The sequence below is a fragment of the Ictidomys tridecemlineatus genome, chromosome 12, assembly GCF_052094955.1.
Source record: "Ictidomys tridecemlineatus isolate mIctTri1 chromosome 12, mIctTri1.hap1, whole genome shotgun sequence".
NCBI classification, from domain to species: domain Eukaryota; kingdom Metazoa; phylum Chordata; class Mammalia; order Rodentia; family Sciuridae; genus Ictidomys; species Ictidomys tridecemlineatus.
The window spans coordinates 87,156,321-87,184,306 of NC_135488.1; the positions used below are offsets into that span (position 1 = coordinate 87,156,321).

Genomic DNA, 27,986 nt, shown 5'->3' on the forward strand with positions numbered 1-27,986 from the left:
TCTACCTTCCTTGCCCAGAATCCAGGAAAGCCACTTTCTGTTGCCAGTACAGTCAACTCTCTATTATCCAAGTGTGAACTTTCCACTTGGTGGGTGGTCTGTGGATGGTTCCTAACACCAGCTTCCTCTTGCTCCCCAACTCACTTCTACCAGTATTAGTCAGGATGTGTTTAGAGACTGGAATAGAGTTTGGAAGGAAAACATGCTGCCAAAGCACAATGCGTTCCAAAGCTTTGTATCTGTCTTTCTATATTGTCTACACCATTGACAGGATAACCCTGATGATCCTGAAGAAGAAATTATAGAATTGGGGACAAGTGATGAAGCATCAGCCTGCCCCATGCCTGCCATGTCCCTAAGGACGTCTTGCTTCAGGAGGTGTTTGTCTGCACCACTTAGCTCCATGCTCAGCTAACCCACTCAGGTCCTAGTGGTCCCCTCTGAAAACAGACCCATCTTCCCTTCACCTGCCTTTCCCATGAAGATGTTACAATGCAGAGTATTCCAAATTCCACTACTCCTTTATGTCCCTTGAAATTTACACATGAAAGAAGAATGATGTTCTTTTGAGCCCACTAAGGATTTTCTGTATCTTTTTAATATAAGCTATGAAAAAATGATGTTATGGCAAAAAGAAAATGTTGGTTTAAATTTTAGCACCAACACCTTTTTCCTCCTAAATTTATTTGATCATTAGCCTCAGTTCATTCAGTCCAAAAAGTACAAAAATTTTAGTGGATGTGTCATTTATTTGTCCTTTTATTCCCAGAAAAGGTTTTTAAAAAATTCATTGGAGCCATGGGATCACCAATTCAGTTTTTAAATTTTGACTCTGAAATTGAGGGCACATAAAGACTTTTGTCGTGTATTTGGTATTTTGACTTTGCAAGATTAATAAGGATTTATATGAGGTGGTTGAGCAATAGCCATGGAGCTGTTGGGGAATTTGGGGTGATGAATGGCCAGCTGGCAACATGGCCTAAGTAAAGGACTGGGTTTCTGCTCTTACAGGCTGCTTTTCATCCCAAGATGTCAAAGCCTTTATGGAAATCAGCTCATTAATCCTTCAAGTCCCTTCCTTCCCATTTTCCTCCATCCCTCCCTCCTCAATCTAGTTCACTGTCTCTTCCCTGGTGCTAAGGCAATTTACCAATTATTGAAAGAAAACTAAGCTGACCCAGGCCAGGGACTCCGTGAGAATAAGGGTCAGCCACTGGCCTGGAAAGAGCGGCTAGGGGCCCATGAAAGAGAATTCTACGCAGTCCCCAAAGGTAGACAGTCTGCAAGCCTTGCTGTTTGCAGATTCAAGGTCAGCTGACCCAGCTGGATCTCAAGACCTGCCTGAGTAGGAAAGACTTTTAAAAGCCCTGTCAAGTAGGACTAGGAGGAGGAAAAGACTGGCTGACTTAAGCCGAGGGCTGGGATTACTATTATAATGGGCTAAAAATTTTGAGAGATGAATTTAGTTATCTAGTGTTTCCTTCTTTGGTTATCAAAGGGGAAAAAAGGTCTTGTGTGTGTGTGTGTGTGTGTGTGTGTATGTGTATGTTGTGTGTTCCCTTTAATAAACTTAGTGAACTGAACAAACTATTCTGACTTAGCACAGTGTATGATGTGTTGACCAAAAGTTTTCTACTAAACTTTTTTTAATTTTTTTGATCGTCAGTGCAGCATATATTTAACACAGAAAATAAGTGCAAAATTTGGAAAGGAGAATAGAAATCTGCTCCTGACCACAATCCAGTGGAAACCACTATTATTGGTTAACAATTTTATGTAGTTATTTCATCTTTTTTTCCTATGTCTTTTTTTTTTTTTGCCATAGTTAAGGTTAGACTGTATGTGTAAGTTACAGCTTCCTTCTTTTACTTGACAGTATCATGAAAGCATTTGTCATTACTATTATTACTAAAAACTCTATAGTACAGCTACTATGGAAAATATGGTGGCATTTACTAAAAATAGAAATTGAAAATAGAATTACTATAATCAGCAATTCCACTTCTGGGCGCATACCTCAAAAAATTGGAAGCAAAGATATCTATATAGCCATATTCATAAGCAACATTATTCATGGTAGTCTAAGTATGGAGACAACTCGGGTATTCATTGACAAATGATAAATGACTAAACAGAATATTATATATCTATGTATATATGTATACACACACGTATGTATAAATGTATAAAATGAAATATTGTACAGCTTTAAAAAGGAAGGGAACTCTGACACAAACTACAACATGGGTTAGGGTAGTCAATAAAAGAAAATGTTGTCTGGTTTCACTTATAAAAGGTACCTAGAGTAGTTACATTCATAGAAACAGAAAGTAGGTTGCTAGTTCCTAGATACTGGGGGAGGAGAGAATGAGGAGCTTCTAGTTAATGGAGGTAGAGTTTTAGTTTTATCAGATGAAAAGAATTCTAGAGATTGGATGCACAACAGTATAAATGCACTTAACCCCACTGAGCTATACACTTAAAAATTATTAAGATGGTAATTTTTATATTATATTTTGTTATGATTTTTAAAAATTGAATGACAAACATTGAAATCATAAAGCCTTTTACCATATCAATCCTTCAAGCTTTTCATTGTTTTGACTTTCTGTGATAATTCTTAGCTTTTATTCCCTTGTGCAACCCCAAAACTAAAATATTTTGCCAGTTTTCAAATGAAGAACATCTTTGAAAACATCATTCGTTGAAGGCAGCATATTTCTGTCACCTGAATAATCAGTCATTAAGTTTACCTAACCATTATTTTATTGCTGGCTATTTAGTTTGTGTCCCATATTTTAGTGTTGTAAATAGTGTTTCAGTGAAAATCTTTGTGGTGATTGTGTGCGTGTAAACGTGATTGTCTCATGCTTGATTTCCAGAAGTGGAATAAGTTGATTGGGAGACACAAAAATGTTGAAAGGTCTTGATATCACTGCTAGATTGTTTTCCAGAAGGAAAGTTTCAGCTCATCTTTCCACCAACAATGCTGTGGGAGACCTCTACCAAAATTTTAATAAGGATTTTTAAAATTAAAATTAGGTTAAGGAAACTTTTCCTTTTTGAATGCCTATTTTTCTCTGTATGAAGAGATTAGTATATGTTATTTCAAGAACTCTCCTCAGAACTTTCTTAGTATAAGAAATCAAACCCTTTGTGTACAACACCCAGTTTAGTTAGCCTTTCACCTTGGCCTCAGTTAACAGATAAGTCAGACAAGCATGAGTAATTTTTTCTTTCAATTTTTGCTTCCTGTGTCACAGCACAGTCACTGCTATACTTGCGAAGTATTGTGTTTTATTTGATCTGCCTAAGAAGGGCTCTTCCCCCAAGCTCTGCACAAAGTACTGCTCAGCACTGGGCAGACTGCACTTTCAGCCAGAGGGGCCAAACTGTCAGTGCATTTGGATCACGTTGAACATGCATGTACTTTGTTCGGCTTGTACAGGATTTAATTTTCTTTCTTTCTTTCTATCTATCTATCTTCTGATCAAGAAATTTCACAATAAATCAAGATATTCAACTTTTTTGAAAAACTAGAAGTTCTGGCAGCGTCAGACCCCTGTTGCCACCTGGCCTTGGTGGGCCAGAGCTCTCTGGATGGAGCATGCTCTTCATGCATTACCACTGTCCCCACCATTGCTCCCTGCTGAGCTCTCTTGGAAATAGGAATTTGTAACTATTGGTGTTGGCATTTATCAAGTACCAGGTTGGCTGATGGTCAGTTTTTACTCCAGGCAGTAATTCTTAGTGCATGTTAGAATTGTCTAGAGAGTTTTTTAAACCTATGCCAGGCCCCACCCCAGAGGAGTTTTTTTTTTTTTGGGGGGGGGGGTATACCAGAGATTGGCCTCGGTGGCACTCAACCACTGAGCCACATCCCCAGCCCTTTTTTGTATTTTTATTTAGAGACAGGGTCTCACTGACTTAGTGCCTATCCTTTGCTGAGGCTGGCTTCATGATCCTCCTGCCTCAGCCTCCCAAGCTCTGGGATTATAGGCATGTGCCACCAGCCCAGCTAGAGTTTTTGATTTAGGTATTTTGTTTCCTTTGCCCTCAGAAGTGTCATTTAACCCTGATGGATACTCTGGTGTGGTGGTTATCCTGGCAACTCGTGGCACATTTTCATTTTTTGGGTGAAGCTTGAATAGAGGGGACTATAGCTATGTCACTTCATTTGATGATTTAGTCAACTTTTTCATTGCTGTGCCCCAAACACCTAACAATTAGAGGAGGAAAATTTATTTTGTGGCTCAAGGTTTCTGTGGTCTCAGTCCACAGATGGGTCCCTAGGCGAGGTAGATGTCAGGGAAAGTAGTTAGGACAGGACACCCAGAAGCAGAGAGCAGCTCTCCTCACCAGATATAAACCCCAAAGGCATATCTGTCCCCAAAGAGCCACCTCCTCCACCACACCCTACCAGCCCACAACTCAATTTCTATGAGGGGATTAATTTGCTAATTAGTTTAAGGTTCTTATCATCCTATCATTCACCTCTAAACTGTCATGCATTCTCACACATGAGCTTTCAAGGGGACACCAATATCTAAACCGTAACATTCAATAAACTATTTCTTAAGCCCTGCCATATGCCATGCTGTATCAAACACTGTTCCTGGTTATTAAAACCACTACTTCATTGTAAAGAGGGCAGAAAATTAGAGTTTTCTGAAGTACACTCATAGACCTGGAATTTTAGATCTAGAAAAACCATGCAGCTTATTGTCATCCACTCCCAGCACTATGCATGTGGAAAACTATAGCCACGGAGGTTGGGGACTTGTCCATGTCCCCCAGCTGGCCAGGAGTAAGATCCTCCTGACTACTGCTAGTATTGTTGGGGACTGAGCTCCCAGCTCTCTGTGGGACTCACTCCTCTGGGCCACCCTGCCTTCATCTGTCCAGACACAGTTTTTATGTCAAGGCTTTGAATGGCAATAACTTCAGCATCTGATAGAACAGTACTTCTCAGGGGAAAAAAAGAAGAAGAAGAAAAAGAAGTGCCCATGAATCCCTTGGGGATCTTGTTAAAATGGAGACCCTCATTGACTAGGTCTGGGGTGGGGCCTGGGAGCCTGCATTTTTTTTTACTAGTTCCTATGTGATTGACTCCACTGCTGCTGGGACTCAGTAAGTACTTTGAGGAGCAAGGGCCAGCCCCTTTGATGGTCCAGCCCCTGGTCAGAAATACTACCACCCTTATGCTCTCGTTCCCCAGGGATTGGGGCTGCATCTGGGAGCTCAGGAGAAGGCCTGAGGTTACTTAAGGTGTCCGCCCAGACTTCTCTCCTCACCCACCTGAGATAACCTGCACTGAGGAGCTGCCTGGCGTGAGTGCTGTCAAGGGGAAGTCACATTCCCTGGTCCAGGTAGCCATCCCTGTGGCCTCAGTGCCTGGGATAGGACCAGTGTTTTGTTGGCATGCAGTGAGCAGTTATCATTTTGGAAACTAACAGTTTGATATTGTGGTGGAAAAAACAGCCTCTCAGGAATACAAGAATGGGTCCCAGGGTTACTAGGAAAGCATGCTTGGGAATAAATTTTTGAATAAAATAGTGTTCATGAAGGGAAGAGATGATGGCGGGGAGCTGGTGTTTGCCAAAGACCTAATGGTTTGCTACCCTGCATCGAGTCTAATTTACTATCCCAGGTTAATTCTAAATTGCAGGCTGTGTATGTACCGGGTAATCCAGCTACTTCCTCAGAGCTTTCCCCCAGTGCTCCTCACTCTTCTTTGTGCCCCTCATCTATTTCTTCTCCCCAGGACATATGCTTCCAGCCACCTTCTGGTCTCTTCCCCTGGCCACCCCTTATCCACACTCCCATCTTTTCTCCCTTTTCTGTTACTTACCAGTCCCTGCAAGCTGAGTGGTATGCCCCTTGAGAGCATGTGGATTTAAATGCCTAAGGAAAATATGCTTATAGACAGAGCCGGGCTTGCTTTTGTGTGGCAATCCCGGTTCTTCCCTAAGGGGTCTGTGGCCAGCTGCAGAAGATCTGGTTTAGGATTCTGTTTTGCTCTCCAGCAGCTGAAGACAGCATTTATTTTCTAACCACCAGATTTATTCACACAAGAGATTCACTTCCCAGGCAGAAATACAGGGGCTTAGGTCTGATTTCACCTTCCCAAATCTGTCCTGCCTCCCAGACCCTTTCCTTCCCCAAGAAAGAGGTCCTTCTTTCGCAACAACTTGAAATAAAGAGAGCCTGAGCCCTCTGCCAAGCTACAGGTTGCTGTTTCACTTCCATGCCACTGCTGAGAATCCCTTCCAGGAGGGTTGTTAAAATATTCAGATGATGTGGCATTTTAAGGCTATCATTTGTGGTCCCTGCCAAAACTTTCAGGGAAGCAAGTCTCAACAGGGACGGTTAGTCATACAGCAAGTTTCCAGGCATTGCTGGTGGTTGTGTTTTGCTTTTTAGTTTCCTTTCTCTGTCTCTCTCTGCACATCACCCCCCACCCATCAACAGCCTGGGCTCATGGAAACTAGTCTGGGTAAAATCAGTTAAAACTGATCAATTTGTTAAACTGAGACTTTGAGCAAGTTGCTCAAGGTCAAATCTTCTTCATATCACAACGAGAAACACAAAATCCTTTTATACAACTGCACTCCAAGAATTCACCCCCAATAGTGCCCTCAACTTTTTTAAAATATAGAACTCTGTAGCCCTAACCTGGAAATCATAATTTATTCAATAGAAAGCTCAAAAACATCTTCCTCCCCTTGTAGCTGTTGGCTCACTGGGCTCTTGTTGCTGGAAAATTCGGACAATGTTGTCATTGTCTAGCTCACAAGGAGTGCTGCCTTAGTGTCCTGAGCACATTCTCATAATGTTATGTGAAGCCCTCATGCAGTGGGATACTTTTTTCCCTTTGGCATGTAACTCGTTCCATCTTTTGAGTGAATCAGCACATTCCTTACTTTCATTGAGCCTTTCCTGGTGAACTAAAGTCAATTCAGATGCACAGACAGAACAAAGCAAGGTAGTAGGCAGAGTGGGGAGTAGAAAGGTGAGCAATGCGTCTGTGTTTGAAAAACTATGTGAGTAGGACAGGTACAGATTTAATTAGCTATGAACAAGTAAGAATTTAGTAAATATTGGAATGAGTCAAAGCGTGTTGCAGGAGCTGGGAAGGGAGAAATAAGTGCCAGCTCATGGGGGTAGAGGTGCCCAGGAAGTCTTCTAGGAGGCAGGGGAAGTCTTTAAATGCTAGAGGAGAGGTAGTTATTAGATAAAGTAATCTTAGATTGCATAATGAGGAAGGTGATGCTGGGATGGAGCCTGGTGCTAAGATCTCATTGCCCAGATACAAAGAAGGAATCTTGGAATAGAGCTGAGCATTGGTGGCCAGCACATTAGGCATGTATAATGGAGCCATAATAGGGCCTCAGTTGTCAGAATTGAGGTGAGAAGAGAGCTTATTCCTATGAAATTATTAACCAACAGTGGAGCACAAATAGAAGTATATAGAATAAGTACAAGAGTTTGGGGGTGGGGTAACGAGTGTGAACTGAGATGGGGAAGACTTTCTGGGGGAGGTAGGTATTGAGCTGGGCCTTAGAGCAAGGGTCTGATTTGGAAATGCCAAAAGCAATGCCAAAAGAGCAGGTCCCCAGGGGGAGCATACAGCGAGTGCAACGTGGCATACTGCAAGCAGTGCACGTCGGTCTGTTGTGGGCCGCAGGGAAATAAAGGTGAAGAAGAGGTGCTATGCTTAGGGAGCAATGCAAGATTTGATACAAGACCCATTGTGTCAGCCCTTAAGTGTCAGCCAGAGGAGTATGGCCAAGGGTGAAGAGGAAGTACTAAGCTCAGGCAGATACTGGTGAGAGGATGCTATGTGTGCTTACATGGAACCCGCCCAGAGAGGCTTTAAGGCTTTGGTCAACAGAATTTCCATTCTTTCCTGGTGGTCAACCAGAAGCTCCCTAGTAGCAGTCTACCCACTTCCTGTCTTGGTCATCTGGAAGTCCTTGTCATCTGCTTGGGCCACTAGTCATGGAAATAGAGACACTTGTATATACCTGAGACCACATTGCTTTTGTCTTCCTAAGCTTGCTAATACGACCATAGAACCTTAGAATTTATAGCAGGAAAGGGAATTTAGAGTCACTTAACCCAATGGAATTCTTTCTTCAAACAGAAACTTTTGTGGAAATTCAAGATGGGAGATGTTGAAGATAGTAGAGGTGGTAAATACAGTTTAAGCTGGGATCGGGGCCAGGAGACCCACCTACATGACTTCCTTCCTATTGGAAGCCTCAGAAGGGACTAAGAGAAGCACTCCAACTCCCTATTAATTTAAAAAAAAAAAAAAAAAAGATCTAATCCAAACTGATATTTGCAGAAGAGGTAATTAGACACGAGGTAGGGGGAGCAGGTGTGGCTGGCCCAAGAGGTGGCTCAAGTTATTGAAATGTAAATAGCAACTTTGCTTTTTTGCTGTTTGACTTGCTTCCCTCTCCTGCTTCTTGATCATCCTTTTAGAAAATCCTGCAACCCCTGTGCCCCAGAGCTGCCTGGGATCCTCCGTCAGTAGTTGTCCTTGCTGGCTAGGGTACTCGGCATCAGTCCTCTTTGCCATCAAAATAACTATTCCAGATCCTCTTTCCTTAGCAATCCACTCACAGGGGCTGTTGCTGGGGCTCAGCAGCAGAGCGGTCACCTAGCACGTGTTAGGCCCTGAGTTTGATCTTCAGTACCACCTAAAAATAAATAAATAAAATAAAAATATTAGGAAAAAAAAAAAGAAAGAAATCCACTCACAGATGGCTGACTACCACTGGATCTGACCAGCTAGTCATGCCAACAGGTTCTGAGTTCTAAGTGAGAGTAAGTTAGTTCTCCTGGGTTGCACAATTGTTTACAGCAGTGATCCTTTGGAGATAGTACATTTGATGAAGTTAGTAACTGACCAAGGCTTTCTGGCGGTGTGCAGACCTGGTGGGAACATGTCCCTGCCCTCATTTTGAGCTGACTCAGCCCTAATATGTTTGTCCTGAGTGGCCAGGCTTTAGGCTACCTTCAGAAGGGCTTGTGGGGAACGTGGACTGTTCTTACGTGAATGGGCCAAGGGAGCAGCTTGGAGAGGGGCCCTCCTCAGCTCCCTGTTCTCTCTCTCCTTCAGCTACCCCTGCTGCCCAGCCTTCCTGAGTAATTGGACAGACTTGCAGCCTCATGGAGTAACACCATCCCACAAAAGTTTAGGGGCCATTCCAGGACTCCCTGAGCCAGAGAGGGCCCCCATCAGCCTGTGGGCTCTGTATTTTGGAGTGACTATGCAGAAGGTCTCTTCTAGAGGTGCTTGGTGAATGGAAAGCCTCTAGTCTGAAAACAACTCTGTGCTGACATTGAGAGAGGCAGAGTATTCTTGCTGTCAGAAGGTCTGGGTTGCCCACTAGCATGGTGTGGCTTTATCTGTCTTCAGTCCTGAGTTTTCATCTGTAAAATAGAAAGCTCTAAAATGTGGGTGTGAAATACCTGAGGATGGAGAAGACAAGGTAAATAATGGCTGCAAAGCATGAAAGAGTATACAGATATGGAAAGTATCTGTTCCCAAGTTTTGGTTTTTTGTACTGGGGATTGAACCCAGAGGTGCTCTACACTGAGCTACAGCCCCAGCCCTGTTTATTTTTTTAAAGTTTGAGACAGGGCCAGACATGGTGGCACACAACTGTAATCCCAGTGACTCTAGAGGCAAAGTCAGGGGGATTGTAAGTTCAAAGCCAACCTTGGCAACTTAGCAAGGCCCTGAGCAGCTTAGAGAGACCTTGCCTCAAAATTAAAAATAAAAAAGGGCTGGAGATATAGCTCAGAGGCAAAGCACCCTTGGGTTCAATACCTAGTAACACCACCACCCACAATCTTTTTTTATTTTTTAAAGATAGGGTCTTGCCAAGTTGCCCAGAATGATCTGGAACTTGGGATCCTCCTGCCTCAACCTCCTGAGTTGCTGGGATTACAGGTGTACACAACTGTACCCGGCAGTAATTTGTCATCAACATCATCAGCATGCTGCAACAGGCCCTTGGGCCGATCATCACCAGAACAGCAGTGCTTGGAGCCTTGCTTTTCCCCAGATTGGCTCTCAGGCACAACACCAGAGCACGTGGGTACAAACTAACATGCTGTAATTGCATAGCACAGTATCTTCCCTTCATCTGATTGTGTTTGGGACACAAAGATAGAATTTGTTTGTCTAGAAAACCTTAATTTTATTCTTGGCTTTGTGCTGATCCTGGATAGATCACTTGAGCTCTCCGAACAACTTTGATGGTTTGCAAAAAAAAGGAATATAGGAATGATATTGCCTATTTCCCCTCCCTCTTAAGAATTTTATAAATATTAAATGAAATAGAATAGAAATATTTTTGAAGATAAGACTTTTAGTAAAAAAAATGCAGTTTACTATTATGATCATGATTACTGTTATTGATGGGGCTGAGGTCCAAGCATGTGCCAAGTTCATGTTACCATGGTTCTATGGAGCACGCTGTGAGAAATCCTCACCTCGATGTTTCCAGGCTTCTCATGCAACATCAAGAAGCTCCATTCTCCTCACCTATTTATCTTTTTATGCTCTTAGAAAGAAAAGGGACCTCTGTTAACATTCTGTGTAATAATTGACGCTATATATCCTCCAAGCCCCAAACTGTAAATAAAAGTTTTCTTGGATACTACTTTTCCCCCATAATTCCCAGCACATAGCTTATTAAGTTATTAACCAGCAATTTCTCTGGCAGCATATTAAACTTTACTTTTAAACAAGTCACAGAGGGAGGGAAACATGCATCTCTCATAAAAGGAATAAAAAACATACACCCTCTAAAACAGTTTCCCCGGGCTTTGAACAAATCCCAAGCCTCACACAAGGTCTCTTTTTCATCATTCTCTGCACATAGCTTGAGTGTTAGTGCATTAATGAGAAAAAGATGCCTAATAGAAAGATGGAAAAATACGAGGGCCTCTGGGGGTGTGGGTGGCTCCTGAGGTTCTCTGAAAAGGCAGGTGAGCCTTCACGAAGGAAAAAAGGCGAAGCTATGGCTTGAGGCTCTGGGCTTCTTCTGCAGCAGTGGCATTCCTAGGGGATGCAGAGCGGGCCATGGCTTTGGCCCTGCCCTGGGAAAGGGACCCTGGTACCTTCTGCAGACTGAGGGACTTGCAGAATGCCTCCCTGTGAGTCTGGTAAAGGGGTGAAGGCCCTCTACTCCCATGGACCCCACCCCTTGGAATGAAAGGTGCTTTCTCGAGGGAAGCCCATGCATTTGTAGTGCATGGACCAGGCCTTTGCTCTCTTTCTGGACAAACTCACAGCTCATGGCTCTCTTTGTGCATGGTGACCATAGAGAATTCCCTGGAAACTGGTCCACCATCAGAGCAGGGCAGCTTGTACCTGAGGGCAGGAGTATAAACACTGGCAAAGCTCCAGACCAAGGAAGGCTGGGTGGTTGTAGGAGCCTAGCATAAAAATGCAGCCCTGCCGTCACACCTCCCCTGGTGAGGATGAGGTAAACGTGCAGGCCCAGGTAGCCTGCCAGACCCTGCATGCTGCCTCCAGCTGGCCAGCCTACAGATTTGAATTCCCACTGTTACGGTAGAGGGAACCAGCCTGTGTGAAAAATACATATTCTACAACTCATGACCATTTGGCATCTTGGTTTAAACAAATACCCCTTTGCTTCTCCGGGAATGCCATATGATGGTAACTTGGCTGGGGGCTGTAGTGAAAATGGAAATCAGAACAGGGGAGGGGCTTTTTAAAAATTTAATTTACACTTCAACGTTTACTTGACTTAATGTGGCCCGCATCAAAGAAGGACCTCCTAACTCCTGACCACAGCAGCTCTTCCTTTTATAACCAAATGGGATGAGAGGCATCGTCTGCTCTATCGAGAGCCACCATTGCAAAGACCAGAACTGCCAGCACTACAAAGATGGCCTGTGGGATCTCTGGGAGACCAAAGGATGGTCAGCAAAATATCTGGGGTCAAGTCAGCTGTTCAGATTGTCTTCCGAGACTGTTTTTGATGGTTAGTCAGGGAAAGTTCCCTAGAGGACAGGCTTTGAGGAGCATTTTAAATCAGGGCATGGTGTGGCTGGAAATGTGTCAAGTAGGGGGAGTCATACAGCATGTAGGAACATGTGTTAGACTTTTCCCTCTCCTCGTCCTGCCTCCTGCACCCACTCTGCCTCTTCCCAGCCTGACTCTACAGCCCTTTCCCTCTTCCCTGTGGCTTCCTCCCATCTCTGTGGGTGTTCTGAGAGCCCCGGATATGGCTTCCCTTGCTCTCTGCTGGTGCCCTGCTGGTGCCTCTGGTTCTTCAAGGGCTGTGTCAGAGCCTTGATTACAGAAGATGGCTGTGATGAGCCCCTGTTGGGTCTCAAGACCAAGAGTCATTTCAAGCCACTAGCCTATTGGCTACCTGTTTGATATCTAGAATTCCTTCTCCTTCCTCTTATCAGCCCAAATCCTTCCATGTCTTTAGACCTTTCCATGGAATTCCTTCTGATTGCTTTATGTATATTTTGTTTTCCTCCACATACATCCTTCCCCGTGTCCTCAAACCATAAGACTGCAAGGCCAGAACCCTGCTCTCTCCTTCTGTTTCCCACCTCAAGAATGATACCCCATGGTTCTCACTAAGTTTCTGGATTGAAGAAAGTGAATCGTGGCTCTAATCAGTGTTGTAGGGGAATAGTTCACTGGGGACCAGAGTGACCCAGGCCCTGACTGTTGAAGTCCAGATTGGGTTTCTTTACTTAGAACTTAACATACACCAGCAGTCTACAGCAGTCTACACCAGCAGTCTAGGTCAGCTGTTTCTGACCTTCTGAAGATGGGAGTGAATTCTTCAGGAAGTTTGCCGTATCCAAAATGAATCATCTGTTTCTTCCAGGAGCCCACAAAGGCTTCACAACATTTTTTTGTTTGTTTTTTGTTTTTGGTACTGGGGATTGAACCCAAGGGCTTTGCTACCAAGCTACATCCTTAACGCTTTTAATTTTTTATTTTGAGACAGGGTCTTGTTGAGTTGCTTAGGGCCTCACAGAGTTGCTGAGGCTGGCCTCGAACTTGGAATCCTTCTGTCTCATCCTCTCCAGTCCCTGGGATTACAGGCATGTACCACCACTCTGGCAAGCCTTCACAATATTAAACAGGCACCTGAGCACTCCAATGTGATTGAGCTGATGAGGCCCCACTAGACTCTTAAACCCTTTGGAGCTTTGGGAACTCTTAAAAATCATTCAGAAGCTCTCCAATTTTGGGCCTCTGTTCATACATTCTGTATCATTTCCTCCTGTCTCTCCCCATACCATATCCCTTTAGCACTTACTATTATTCCCCAAACCTGTCATGTCCCAAATCTTCAGACCTGCTGCTTCCATTGCTGGGGTCACTGCCTGTGACCTGCTTCCCTGGCTCTCCTGAGTCTCCATCTGCCCTGGGGCCTCTGACTCCCTAGACAAACAGAATGGTCTCCTCTGCCATCATCGTTCAGTTTTATTCTGTTGTCTCCTCCTTGGAGCACCTGGCGTAGTCTAGCCTGAGTGAATATGTGCTTCTCTTGCTAACCTAGTTAGTGGCTTTCAATGTTTTTTTGACAGCCATTTTCAACAAGAAATACCTTTTACATATGGCTAGATGAACATGTGTGTGTTTATGTTGTATAAATACACACACATATCGTCCCATGAAATAAGTCTTACACAGTTTGAGATTTTAGTAATAGCTATATATATAAATAGCTGTATAGATTTTAGTAATAACTATATATAATAGCTATATATAGCTATTTAGTAATAGCTATACATAAACTTCAAAAAAAATTGCAACAGAGAGGGAATTTCTCCAAGTAGTTTATCATATTTAATTTCAGGAATGCTACCTTTCAGCATATCCACCATCATGTTGGATGCCAAGCATGACTCTGTTGATACCATCCAGTGTAATGTGACTTATTACCTAGAAAAGGAAAAATCAATTTTACCTAAAATTGTTGTATTTCACTAATTATTTACATCTTGTTTAAAGTTATTTATACATAACATTAAAAAATTCACTCGGGCCAAGGACTTTATAGAAATCCTGTATATAACAAATAAATTAATGAAATAGTGCTTACCCCTAGGACTTTGCTACACTGGTTTGATTTTCCTCTTTTTTCCCTTTCTCTCTCCCTACCTCCTTTCCTTTCTTCCTTGCTTTCTTATGCTGGTCACCACCCACTATTTGATTTCATAACTAATTAAATGAATCATAACCTGCAGTTGGAAAAACACTATTCAGGACTCTAAGTTCCTTGAGGGCAGTGACTACTGTCCCTGAATCATTTTATCTTTATATTGCCAAACTCTGACACTATTCCTGGCTCTCAGTAGCTTCTTAATAAAAGTTTTCTGAATGAATAGGCCCCAGTTTAAAAAGATCTGCAGCCACTGGGATTCCGGAAGGGACAGGAGAAGTGAATAATTTATCACAGACTTCCCAGGAGCTCCTGCTGCCCTCCAGACACTAGGGCCATTGTGGCCATGGCTGGGAGGCCTGCTCTCTGCCCTGCTTTCTGCTTCCCCCAACTTCCAGGAGAGAGGGCGGGATATTTATTGAAATGTAGAAACTTCCCAGGGCAAAATTATTCACCAAGTTCTTGGGTAGATATTTGTCAAGAGACAAACGATTAAAAAAAACAGTGGAAGAAATCAAGATTCTTAAAAAGACCTTCGTTCCATTTTATGTATATAAACTTGGTCCTCATACCTGATTCCTCATACTCTAAAGCCACTAACATGCTGTTTTTCAGTCTGTCTGTTGGACCCTAACGCCTTCTGATTTTTTTCAGGCACTATAAATCTTCATTATACTATGCCCCATGCCAGGATTTTTCCATTTGGGGGTAGAGAAAAAAATCCCCAAGCCCACCAAAACCCTGTGGCTTGGTTTCCTGTCCAGCTGGCTTGCTGTTCTCGGGATTTTATTCCCATCATCAAAGTGGCTTGACAGACCAAGAACAAACCTCTGGCTCACCCTGAACTCACAGTGTACCGTTTCCAAGTTAGAACAAACACCAAGTAATAGCAAGAGAAAAAAATTATTTTCCTGACATAGAAGCCAGTCCAGTGAAAACCCAACTCTGTGACTCCAGACAGTCCTGTTATCTGGAGGGTGGAGCCTTGAATGGGTAAGCAATAGGCCAAATTATTCTCTGGGCTATCCTGAAGTCATGGATGGACTCCACTGTGCCCCAGATCCTCTGCTCCTGGGCTCGAGAGCAGCAGTTTTGTGAGGGAGCCTCCCATGGTCCTCTTGATCATAGCAGACTTGGCCTGAAGCCTCTCAGTCATGGAGCGGTCCCTGAGGTGTGCCACAAGGCTAGTGAGGTCGCCAGCATGTGCCAGACCTAGGAAAGATGCAGAACACTGCAGCCTGACAGGGGGCTTTAAAGATTTTCTTACTTTTATTTCTTCTATTCATTTAGGAAAAAAACATTTTTTAAGTATTAACTAAAAATCTCATGGAAACCAGGCTCATCATCAAACTTGAAAGACAAACCAGTTTCCCACAAACTTTCCTTTATTCCATATGGCTCCACAGAAAAACATCCTGAGCAATAAGCTGACTGTGGAAGGCCACATGGTGGCAGGCAGAAAATAACGACACCGAGGAGCACCCAATCAGTGTGAAGTAGCCCATCTTTTAGGAACCTAGCCTGCCCTGTTCTTGTTCCTGCCTGCTCAACACATTCTCTAGTCCACCCAGGCTGGTGTCCATCAGTCCCTGGACAAGCCAAATGCATTTCTTCCCACATCGGTTGCCCCTTTTCAAAATGCTCTTCTTTATCAACTTTGTCGATCTAAATTCTTCCCATCATACACTGCTCAGTTGGAATTATATCTTCATAAGCCCTTTCCATGAAGTAGACAAAATTCTCAGGCCAGAAATTATCTCATGTGTGTCTCCTACTCACAGCCAGCTCAAAGCTGAATGCTCAGGAGACATTCCACCTGCTCTCTGGAGCCATGTTTTCAGCCCTGTGTGAGGTGTCTGGCGGCTCACCATTTCTCTGTCCCAGAACCAGCCCTCTGCTTTTTGGTTTTTTTCCCTGAGTGGCCCTTTCTTTGGAGGGGAAGTTCTCAGCTGTTAAAACATGGCTGTATAACCAATGTGATCCTGCAGTCTGTACACGTGGAAAAATAAGAATTCATACCCCATTTGAATCAAATGTATGATATGTCAAGATCATTGTAATGTTTTGAGCAACTAAAAAAAAAAAAAAGTGGAAGGCCCAGAAATGGGAATGATATCATCAAAGAAGTTTCTAGTAGATGGTGGGCTTTCCATAATGGGTGGGAGAGTGATAGCAAGAGGTTATGATTGAAAAGCCTGGGGAACTAGAGAGAGACAAAAGGAAGAGGCAGAATTGGAAAAAAAAAATTGGGGAGGGGGTCACATTTTATTAGGCTAAGATGCCTCCTCCCTGTCAATGGGAGTGCTCACAGGCACATCAGGCACGTTCCCATCATCTTGGAGGGACACTGGGTAGTTGTAGGGTATGGCCTTGTTGATCATGATGGCATACTTGGTGTAGGGGCTGAATGGGGGCAGAATTCAGAGAGACTTCCAATGGCGAAGGACACAACCACCAGCTCCTAGGCCCAGGCTTTCCTCAGAAAGGCAGCAAATTTCACAGCCATCTTGTTCCTAATAATTGGAAAACTGAATTAAAAAAGAAAGAAAGAAAAAATAGAAGTTGCAAATAGTTTTTAAGTGGAACTATAAAGTACTAGAAGACAATATGGGCATTAGAAATTTTTATATAGCTGGGCATGGTGGTGCACACCTGTAATCCCAGCATCTTGGGATGCTGAGACAGGAGAATCACAAGTTAAATGGCAGACTCAGCAATTTAGTGAGGCCCTGTCTCAAAATAAAAAATTAAAAGGGCTAGGGATGTAACTCAGTGGTAAAGTGGCCCTGGCTTCACTCCCCAGTACCAAGAAAAAAAATTATCTATATAAATGTGTGTGTGTGTGTGTGTAAATATCAGAGAAAAATTGTACTTTATAATCATAAAAAAACTCAGAAGATATAAAAATATTAATATGTTTAACACATAAAACAATACTTTTTAATTGGTAATGAAATTATAAAAACATGAAAAACTATAAAAACCATATGTGACAAGTGTGCAGATTTCCTTCATATGCAAAAAACTCCTATAAATCATTACAGGAAAAAATAGCAATGAAGGATTTGAACATAAGTCACAGAAAAGGAAGTTCAAATATCCTTTTTTTTTTTTTTTTGGTGGTGCTGAGGATTGAACCCAGGGCCTCATTCGTGCTAGGTGAGTGCTCTACTGCTGAGCCACAATCCCAGCCCTCAAATGTCCCTTTTTTGAAAGCATTTGAAGAGAGAACTGGGGACTGGCTCAGTGGTAGAACACTTGCCTAACATGTGTGAGGTGTCCTGGGTTCAGTAGCCAGCACCACAAAAAGCATATGAAGACCAGGCATGGCAGTACACATCTGTAATCCTGGCTACTCAGAATGCTGAATCAGGAGGATCCCAAATTCAAGGACAACCTGGGCAACTTAATGAGACCTCCAAATAAAAAGAAAAGGACTGGGGGTATAATTCAGTGGTAGAGCACTCGCCTAGCATGCATGAGCCCCTGAGTTCAATCCCCAATACAACAAAAGAAAGAAAGGGAGGGGGAAAGAAGTATATAAAGAGGTAGTCAACATCACCCTTAATGAAATTTTAATTCAAAACAAAGAGAAATTGTTTTTTACTTATCATCTTGGCAAAGGTCATAAAGTTTAATAATGGACTGTGGTGGCCAGATTGTGGGAAAATTGGAACTCTTAGTCACTGCTGGCAAACGTGTAAATTGGTTCAGCCTCTTTAGAAAACATATTACTAAAGTCAGTGAAAAACTTAAATGTGCAGATACCTCAATTCAGCAGTTTCTAGGAAATTTTCCTGTGAGGCTATATCCATATGCACAAAACCATTGAACAAATATATTTGTAACAACACTGTATTCAGTAGAAGATTATCTTAGTCTGAATTCTGTCAAAAAGGGACAGATAAGTTCATGAAATGGAGTATTTACTGCCATTAAGAAAATGAGGCAATCTTTATGTCCCTAACAGGATGGTGTCCAAAGCATATTAATGAAAAACAGTAATGCTCAGAACTTAGTATGTAGTAAACCACCGTTTATGTAAAGATAAACAAGTGGGTTATAAATGAATAGAAGGTGCCTGGAAGGATCAGCCAGTAAGTAATAACAGTGGTTTCCTAAGGGAAACAGACTGTGGGCAGAGGAGAGAGTCATGGAAGAGGGACTGGATTTTCACTGCATGCCCTTTTGTACTATTTGAATTTTTTTTTTTTTTGTACTGTGTACATGTGTTACCTATTTTTTAAAACTAAGTTTTAAAAATAGCTAATCATAGGTATTTAGGCCATACCTGAGGTGTCATGTAAACTAGCAGTTTGGGAGGTAGGAGTCAGTAAGCCAGCAGGTACTGTACCTGGACAAGTCATTGGGGCTCAGGTAGGGCAGGCAGGTCAGCAACAAAGAGCCCACCTGACCATTTTGCTTCAGGCCTTCGTGTCAGAATGTACGCCAGCTCCAGGATGTGGGCAGGTAAGAATAGAGGTGGGAATAAGCTTTAGAGAAATGGTAAAACTGTTAATTTACAGGGAATGAGAAGGTTGGGTTTAGGAAATCCACTAACTGGTGCCAGTTTTGGTGCCATCACACAAGTGGCAGACCTAGTGATATCTACTATTTTCACCACCCTTGCCAGATCATTAGCACACCGAAGAGAGTTTGGCCCCTTCCTTGATCACTATAACTTGGAGCCAGGGCCCTTCAAGAACTGTGCTCAAAAAAAAATCCCTTTGGGAGGCTAAGACAGAAAGATCACAAGTTCCAGGCCAGCCTAGGCAACTTAGTGAGACGAGACCCTGTCTGAAAATAAAAACTAAAAAGTGTTGGAGATGTAGCTCAGTGGTAGAGTACCACACTCACACTCAAACAAGAGGGGGATGGTACAATATCATCTCTCCCGCCCCATCTCATTTTCAATGAACTAGGTTAGGATCTTGGGTTTTGCTTGATTTCCACTTATTTTGTTTGGAACCAGAGCATAGCATTTTATGTGTTTGGTCCACACACAGCCCCAGCCTCCACCATATGCTCTTGGACTCTCACTGAATTGCTCATTTGCTTACCTCATGTTGTCGTCCATCTTATTTTAGCATTTGCCATGACTGCCTAAGCCTCCTGATGCGCCTGAGAGAAAACACCCATTTTCTTCTTCCTGTGACTCAGGCCTTAGAGAGAGAAAAATATCAATTTATTTTCTGTTCTTTTCCTTTCTAGGCAAAATCCATGTTTGGTGACCAGAGCTGTATATATTGACATTATCTTGGTGTTGACATACTGCCTCGACAAAGCCACAAAGGGCAACCAGCCAGGTATGATTCATAGTTATATCATTTTGGAATGGTCACAGGTCTTTGAAATGTGGGTGGGGTTTGAGTAGCTCCACCACACACTCCCACCTACTTCAATAAGACCAACCATCCGTCAGAATTCAACCCAGTGCCATATGGCTCCCTCCTAGAAGCTTCTCAAGGAAACTTGTCCTTGTTTACTTGGAAGTTTGCTGTTAAATATCTTCTATTTGGTCATTCAGAGAAGAGTATGAACTCTACTCAGATACCCTCTGTGTCTCGCAGACCTTGACTTTTTCCTGTTTTATGCATTTTCTTTAAGGTCATCCTTTTCAATGACTTGTTCGCTCTGTTCCGTGCTGTGGAGATAAGCGAGCTGGCTCATTTGGTGCTGGAGCCAGAACATTTGCGCTCCTGTCTCGAGTGTACCCTTACACACTGGTGCATGTCACAGTTGCTGCCTCAAGCTTTGAAATCCTCTGTGATTTTAGGTCATGTATGTTTCTGGGCATGTGCTCCAGACCCACATGCAACTGTTCTATTTTAATCACAATTCACAAAGTGATTTTTTTTTTTTTTAAGGGAGAAGGGCAATTCCAAATAAATTTTTTTGATGTGTTTATATAAGAAGCTACAGGAAGTGCTGTACATGAGTTCCAGGCCACAGACTGAAACTGATTTTCATCAACACAAACTGGAATGCAGGGTAATAAGCCTGCAACTGGTTAAAATCAGCCTCTTCTAATTGATTAGGCCTGTCTAAAGGGGGCTTCGATTACAAAGTAACTTTCTGAGTACAAGCAGGCCAGGCCTTTCCTCTGTTACATTGAGTCTGTCAGTGATTTGTTGTCTTCAGTAAATACATTCAGGCTGTCAAAGTCCAGCTCTGTCCATATGGAACCCTGTTCCCAAATTCAAACCAATTTAAAATGCTTTATAGGGGGTTTGGAGTGGGAGTGTGAAACCACCTCATGCAGATCCATGTATGCTAGCCCACAAAGCCCCTTTGGCCATACAGAGGTAATAAGAACACACTAGACTTTCCTCAGATACACTTCCCTGCATAGGGGCAGTTGTTGTATCTATTCAGTAGTATAGGATTATATAATTTTACAGCTATAAAACAATCCTGGTTGATCTGGGCATGGTGAATACACCTGTAATCCCATAGTGAGACTCCATCTAAAAAACAAAACAAACAAACAAAAAAACCAGTCTTGGTTTATGCCTCTTGTCCCAGCATAGTTATGAATAGTGTCCCCATTTTATTCTTGAGTGGGTCCAAGTTTGCATAATAAATTATAGGTTACCCTAGCTATAAGAGATTATTGCATCCACTTGTACACTTGAGTTAGCTGCGGTCCATAGATTTATAAAGAGATTATACAGCTGTTACCAAGTAAGGTGTTTCTATATTTCAGGTCCAAATTTCATGTAGCTTTATAATACATATCTGTTTACATATCTAAAGGACCTGCTTACAAATCTATCCAGTGGGATCCTGGCAGAGTCATGTAGTTGACTGTATCATTAGTTGATTTGAACTGAGTTTTTCTTGGCTCATTTAGCACCTTATTCCTATCTAGAAGAGGGAACCTTTGAGTGTTATAAAATACCTTCCCATCCTTTCCTGATAAGCTGGGCTCCATGGGGATGACTTTGGCTTTTATTTACATAGATAGATAGATAGATAGATAGATAGATAGACAGACACAATACCTTTATTTATTTATTCGTATATGGTGCTGAGTATTGAACCTAGTGCCAGGTATGAACCTGCCAGGCAGGTGCTCTACCACTGAGCTATATCCCAGCCCCAAATTTGGCTTTTTTAAATTGTTCTTTCCTCCAAACTCTTAACCTTATTTGAAGTTTATTCCCAGTTAAATGTGATCACAAATGGTCTTCATTCCTCTGCAGCATTGAGCTTGCAGGCACACGCTGCTCCTCTTAGTGTCCTTATTTGCAGAATAAGTTGCGACGGGAATGGGCACTTGGACCCTGACTCTAGGTGACAGCCACAGTTCTGAATGTGCTCTGTACTTTTCCATGAGGCAGCCGCTAGCCACACGTGGCGCTTGAGTGCTTGAGATGCAGCTGGTCCAAACTGAGATGTTCTGGAAGTACAAAGTACACTCCAGATTTCCAAGGCCAAGTGTAAAAAAGTGTAAAATTTATCAATAATTTTTATATTGACTAGATATTACAGAAATAATGTTTAGACATCAGATTAAAATTTTAAAATTTAAGCCTCACCATGAGTCCTGAGGAATGGAATCAGCCATCTGTGGACTGAGACCTCTGAAACTGTGAGCCCTCAAGTATACTTTTCCTTCTATTTAAAATATATATATATATATATTTTCAAAATTAATTTCACCTGTTTCTTGTACTTTTTAAATGTGATTACTACTAGAATGAAAAGAATAAGGAAAACAAAACTATTATTAAAATATGTGAATTTCACTTTGTCAAATGGAAAGATGTAAAAAGTTGTTAATAACTTATCACAGAAACCAAAATGTCACATTAAAGTAATATTATTGATGAAGGAAAACATGGCTACTATAAATTTTCAAATTACATATATGGCTTACACTATATTGAATTGTACAGCACTGGACTTTGGGAATTGCCCTCATAAACCACAGGATAAGTGTGCATGTAGCTATATCTACCTATAAGAATGTGTGTATTCATGGGATGCATCCACACAAATAGTAGTAGTAAGTTTTCATCCTTTGAGTTTGGGCTAGATTTTTAAACTAACTAAATGTCAAGTAAGTCAGTGATTAAGATGGATAGCACTCCTTGGGATAAAAGTAGTGACCTTAAAGTAGTGAAATCTGTTCTTGTATGTCTCATAAATTGTTTCCAAAGGCAGTTTGAGCAGTAGATAAGTATCTCCCCAAATCAGATGATCACTTGTCTGGATGTGTAGATTTTAGTATGCTTTCAAAATAATGTCATGATATTAAGCTCCTTGGAAGAATGGACCATGTCCTATAGTCTTTGTTACCCAACCAAGCACATAGTAAGCCCTCACTGAATATGTTTGTTAGTAACTGATTGGGTAAAATGCAATTTTGCTCAGTTTTTAGGATAGTACAGTTATTATTGAGTTACAGGTCTTGATTTAAACTCATGCATCAATCATATATGACTTTATTTTCTGAATTCAAATGAGATAATTAATTTTGTGTGCATGTTTATAAATCACATATATATCTACCTCCACAGAGTAGGAAGCATACACACAGACTCTGAAGCCAGATCCCTAGGTTTGAATCCCAGATCTGCCATTTATTTTTTGACCTTTTTGAACTTCTTTAAGACACTTTGTCTCCATTGTAAGTGGGGATAATAATAGAATCTGTATCTTAGGGTGGTTTTCAACTATATGCATAAATCCTTATGTGCAAATGAGCTTTGCATAGCACTGAATAAGTGCACAATAAAAATAGCTACTCTTATTATTATTTATCATTAGCTGGAAACCGTGTGTATAATACAGTCCCCTGCAGCCTGGCAAAACTGTGTTCAACCCTCACCTTTATAGTCCTCCTCATAGTTTAAGCATCTTCAGGAAAGAAGAAATGCTTGCACACCTGGCATAGATTGTCTGGAATCCTCTTGATTAGGGATACCCTTGCCCCTCAAATTGATCTAGAAAAAGATCTTTTTTTTCTTTTTTGTTTATTTTTTCACTCATGAGATATACTAGCTAGCATCAAACATATGTTGAGCACCTGTCTGGACTAGAGAGGAATATGTCTTGTGCTTTTAAATAAGCACAGTAAGGGATTATAGATGCTGTTCAAGAAGCATATGTGGGATATATTTGAGGCACTAAAGCAAAAAGTCATTTCTCCTTGGGAGGAGAATGGCTGTTAGAGGAGGAATTGGTTGAGCGGATTTTGATGATGATAAGCAGGGATTCACCAGATGAGCAAGGAGCAGGTGGGTATTATTGATTTTAGGGAGCATGGCCAGAGGGCATGGATCACCACAGCCTTCAAAGAACTAGGACAGGGTGTCTGAGTGCTAGGTTCAATACCAGGCAAGAGAGATTAGAGGTGAGGCTAGGGAGGCAGAAACTCACTCCTGGAGGGCCCCACAGGACACAGTCTAAGGGGCTTGGAGTTGACTCTGTAGACTAAGGAGATTACTGCAGGATATAAAACAAAAAGTTAGATCATGTGGTTTTTAAGACAAGGTGGTGGCATTTCATTCTCCACCCTCATCCTATAGCTTCTTGCACTCTAATGTAACTGAAAATTCATTCACCAACTATCAGGGAGATTTGACCAGTCTTTGTGATAACCAGTATGGGGGGCCTGGGAGGTGGGACATGGAGAGTGGAGGACTAGACAAGAAGGAAAGGCAGTACAGTGCTAAAAGCAGTTGTTTAGAATGGTGGGATTCTAGCCAGGCAGCATGGTGGCGCATGCCTGTTATCCCAGTGTCTCATGAGCCCGACGTAGAAGAATCATAGGTTCATGGCTAGCCTAACTTAGTGAGGCCCTAAGCAACTTAGTGGGAATCCTGTCTCAAGGTAAAAAAATAAAAAGGGCTGGGGATGTAGCTCAGTGGTAGAGCACCCCTGGGTTCAATCCCCAGTACCCACCCCTCTCAAAACAGGTGAGATTATAGAGGACTTCCTCCTATTTTCTATTTTCATAACTTTATGCAATAATTCTGTTTCGTGTGTGTGTGTGTGTGTGTGTGTGTGTGTGTGTGTGTGTGTACACATTTAGATGTTAGGTATTTAAATATGAATCTAGAAGGGGACTAGTTATTCTCAAAGAAATGAAGTAATAATTGCAGGGAAACTGTTTTCATGAAGGAGAATCTGCCCATAGCCTCTCACACCTTAATCTGAAAGTGACCTTAGAAGGCTATTCCTACCTCAAAAGTGTTCTCAGAACCACATTGAAGGCTGGGGGCATAAACAGTGGAAAACACAGTGAAGGAAAAGGCAAGGAAGAGAATTAGAAAAGCTTACGATAATGATGTGTTTTGTGTAATTCAAACTTTTATCTTAGTACTTCCCAATCATTTGAGGTTTCCTCAGCCATTAACTAGGTTTTGAAAAGTCCAAATGTGGGGGTTTGTTTGGAGTTTAAAAGTGATTTAAACCCACAAGGACTTTCTGTCCCCTGTATTCTTTTTCCTCTTCTGCATCCAGCTGTCACCAGTATATATCAGTTTCCTGCAGGAAGGAAAATTATAGTCTCCAATTGGAGTTGGGGAATGAGGGAGAAAAAGTCCACCACAGGACGCTCGGGCTGGGTTACAGGCCTGAGAAGGGACTGGAAACAGAGAGCTTTCATTCTAATTTTAAATCCATCTTAAGTTATTTGCTCCCAGATCGGAAATTTTCCATTGAAATATCTACCTACTAAAATACCCTCTGAGACTTGACTAAATATTTACCTCTTTTACTCTGAGAGATGGACTTTCTGTTTCTATCTATGCCCATACCCTTAAATTTGGTTTAAATATAGTTTTTCATAGCTATTTTCATAGCTATTTACCAAGTATTTAAACAAATGTTATACCGACTTACACTTTCAGACTTTCATTTGAAACTCTCCTGATGAGTTTATGAGTGGGTTGTTTTTTTTCCTCCAAGGCTCCAAACTTTAAGCAACCTGGTTCTTTTATAATAATATGCATATGTGACACATTGAAATATGAATCTTGAAGAGGATTTGTTAATTCAAAAGAAATGAATAAATGACATAACAATTTCATAGAAATGTTTTACTAACCTTGCAAGGTGGCCCACACAACTCAGGAGACTGAAGCAGGAGGCTGATGCAGGAAGATCACAAATTTGAAGCCAGCCTGGGAAACTTAGTGAGACCCTGTCTCAAAATAAAATTAAAAAGAGCTGGGGATGTATTATAGTAGTAGAGCACCCCTGGATTCAATCCCTAGTATCCTCCCTCAAAAGAAATTTTTTTTAACTGGAAAAAGATTTGCATTATACAAGGAAACTCCCCCCCCCCCGTCCCCCCTCCCCACTGGGGATTAAATCCAGGGGCATTTTATCACCAAGCTACCTCCCCAGTCTTCAAAAACATTTTTTTTAAAGTTATTTTGAGGTCGAATCTCTCTAAGTTGGCATGGTTTCCTCAAACTTGTGATCCCTCCTGCCTCAGTCTCCCTGATAGTTGAGATGGCAGGTATGTACCCCATACTGGCAGGAAACACTGTTTCCAGTATCAGCTTCCTTGAAGGAGTTGATAATAATGGCCAGCATTCTTTGAGCCAAGCACCACCAAGTTCAACATATGTCACATATTTATGTGCATTAATGAAGAGTAGGGGGTACCAGTGTTCCTTCATTTTGGACATGAGGACTCTGAGGCAGAGAGAACTCTGTCACATGAGTACTAAGGTGGCAGAGCTTGAGCTCTCCAAGTATGCCACATCAGGAAAGACCAGTCACTCTCCTCATGGATCCGGCTTTCCAGGCTTCTGCCCCTGCCATAGAAGCCCCAAGCCTCAGGGAGGGATCCCCTTTACAGGAGTTTATAAATCATGGGGCCTTTCCTGCCTGCGTTTGTTCCCCATCCCCAGGGTGTGTAGAATAATACGAAAGCATAGCTGGGACTGGAGCATGTTACTAGAAAGAGAATACTCGCTGCTCCGGGCAGCCACCTGCCTTTTTCCTTTTGATTGTAGACCTACGGCCACTGCACAAAACACTTCCCAGGACCAGGCTGCTGGGGACTGGTTTTGTGGTTTCTTTGTTAGTTGGGATTTATAGTTCAGATCCCATCATTCTGCCAAGTGCAATAAACATTTTGTTTTAACTGGAATGTAACTTTTATTATTGTTATTATTTTTTCTCTAAATGCCTTAAAAGTGACCAGCTTGAGAGTGAAGTCAGAATCCCTAAATAGTCTAAACACCAAGTCAGTGTGCTTTGTAAATCAGGAGAAGATTAGAAGACAGGCTTTCACTTATTACTGCTTTTATTTATATAATGGAAGTTGGGTAACATAATCCCTCCCACAGGCCAGCTTAGATGTTGCTCATGGTTAAATGGTTAAATCTGTGAGAAGTATTCAACAATGCCTTGTATTTGTACTGCCTAGAACATGAATAATATATGTGTGACATGAATAAATGTAAGGTCAGTGATTTTTATGACATATTAACTTCCTTTACTTAAGTTCTTGGGAAATAGAGCCGAACAATTACAGAGAATAAAAACATTGGCAACTTACAAACACCTGCTTTGATTATTTGGTCTAATTAGGTTAAATTTAACCAATTCCATCTGAACAAATTGAAAACAATTCTTATCTGTTCCTCAGTCATACACTTTTATCAGTGTTGAATGCAGATGTGTTTAATATGACACAGTTGGTGTGATTCTTTCAGCTCTGGGTGGGAGATAGAAAGGAATTGAGAACATATTTTTGAGAGTCTTCTTGAGGGGGAACTAGGGTTGTGGCTCAGTGGTAGAGCACTTGCCTAGCATGTGTGAGGCACTGGGTTCAATCCTCAGAACCACATAAAAAATAAGTAAATAAAATAAAGGTATTGTGTCCATCTACAATTAAAAAATATTTTTTAAAAAAGGAGAGTCTTCTAGGAACTTAAATTTCTGGGCCTGTAGCCATGAAATTTTCAGAAAAGGAAAAAAAAAAAAAAGCTTTGTTGTCAATAAATTAGTTGGTTTTCTCCAAAACATTGGGACTGTCCATCTAAACTATTACTTCTGTCAAAAAGTGTCTTACCCAAGGAACAGTGAGCTCTTAAAATAAGCAGATGATTCCTGGCTATCTTTTGGAAGTTCAAATAATATAGGGTGTTATTAGCTTGCTAGGTAATGTAGTGTTTGTTGCTTGTTAATTCTAGACCTGATGATGCAGGATACGTAGGCTGTCAATTCTTGGAATTTTAGAGATCATTTAATCACATGTAGATGGAAACTCAAGCAATTAATTGACTTCCTCAAGGTCACACTGTTGTTTAGTGAAAAAGCTGAGCTTTCCTGACTCTTGGTCCAACTGCCCATTTCGGTGATTCAAGTTAAGGAACTCATAGTATCTTGGACTTAGTGTCTGTATCGGTGACAGAACCATGTCCTGAAACCTTATTTCCACTCCAGCAAGGGTCTCAGAACATTTGTGATTTCAGTGTTTCTGAATGTCCCTTCCTCTACCCATTCTAGCCCCTCATCAAAGATAATCTGAAACTAGTTGCCCATGCCATGTAGTTTTTGAAAGTCTATTGTAAACATTTTGAATAAATGGATTCATAGCTTTGTGGCCTTTCATGTCTGGGTTCTTTCACATAACACCGTTTTCAAGATTCAGCCATGGTGTTGTATGAACCAGCACTTGATTCTTTTTTTGACTGAATAATATTCCGTTGTATAGATGTCACTTTTTGTTGTTATTGGAATGCTGGGGAGTGAGCCCAAAGCCTGATTCCCACATGCTAGGCAAGTGCTCTACCACTGAGCTACATATCCTCAGCTCTAGATATCATG

General features: G+C 41.8%; 1 protein-coding gene and 1 long non-coding RNA gene across 4 annotated transcripts in view; one reads left to right on the forward strand and one right to left on the reverse strand.

Moving 5' to 3' along the window:
- The window catches only part of Thada (THADA armadillo repeat containing), a 314,607-nt gene that overhangs the window by 224,569 nt on the left and 62,052 nt on the right, over positions 1-27,986 (forward strand). For all 3 annotated transcript variants that reach the window (XR_013429010.1, XR_013429011.1, XM_013358268.4), the window contains exon 31: positions 19,398-19,492. Coding sequence is in view for 1 of the 3 variants with exons in the window: in XM_013358268.4 (XP_013213722.3) it covers positions 19,398-19,492 (95 nt within the window). In the remaining 2 variants the exon portion in view is untranslated. The remainder of the gene's footprint in view (positions 1-19,397; positions 19,493-27,986) is intronic.
- Positions 16,433-19,449, reverse strand: LOC144369392 (uncharacterized). Its single transcript, XR_013429013.1, has 3 exons — positions 19,247-19,449; positions 18,541-18,679; positions 16,433-16,714 (listed from the first exon to the last, which is right to left on the reverse strand). It is a non-coding gene; the product is annotated as an uncharacterized LOC144369392 (long non-coding RNA).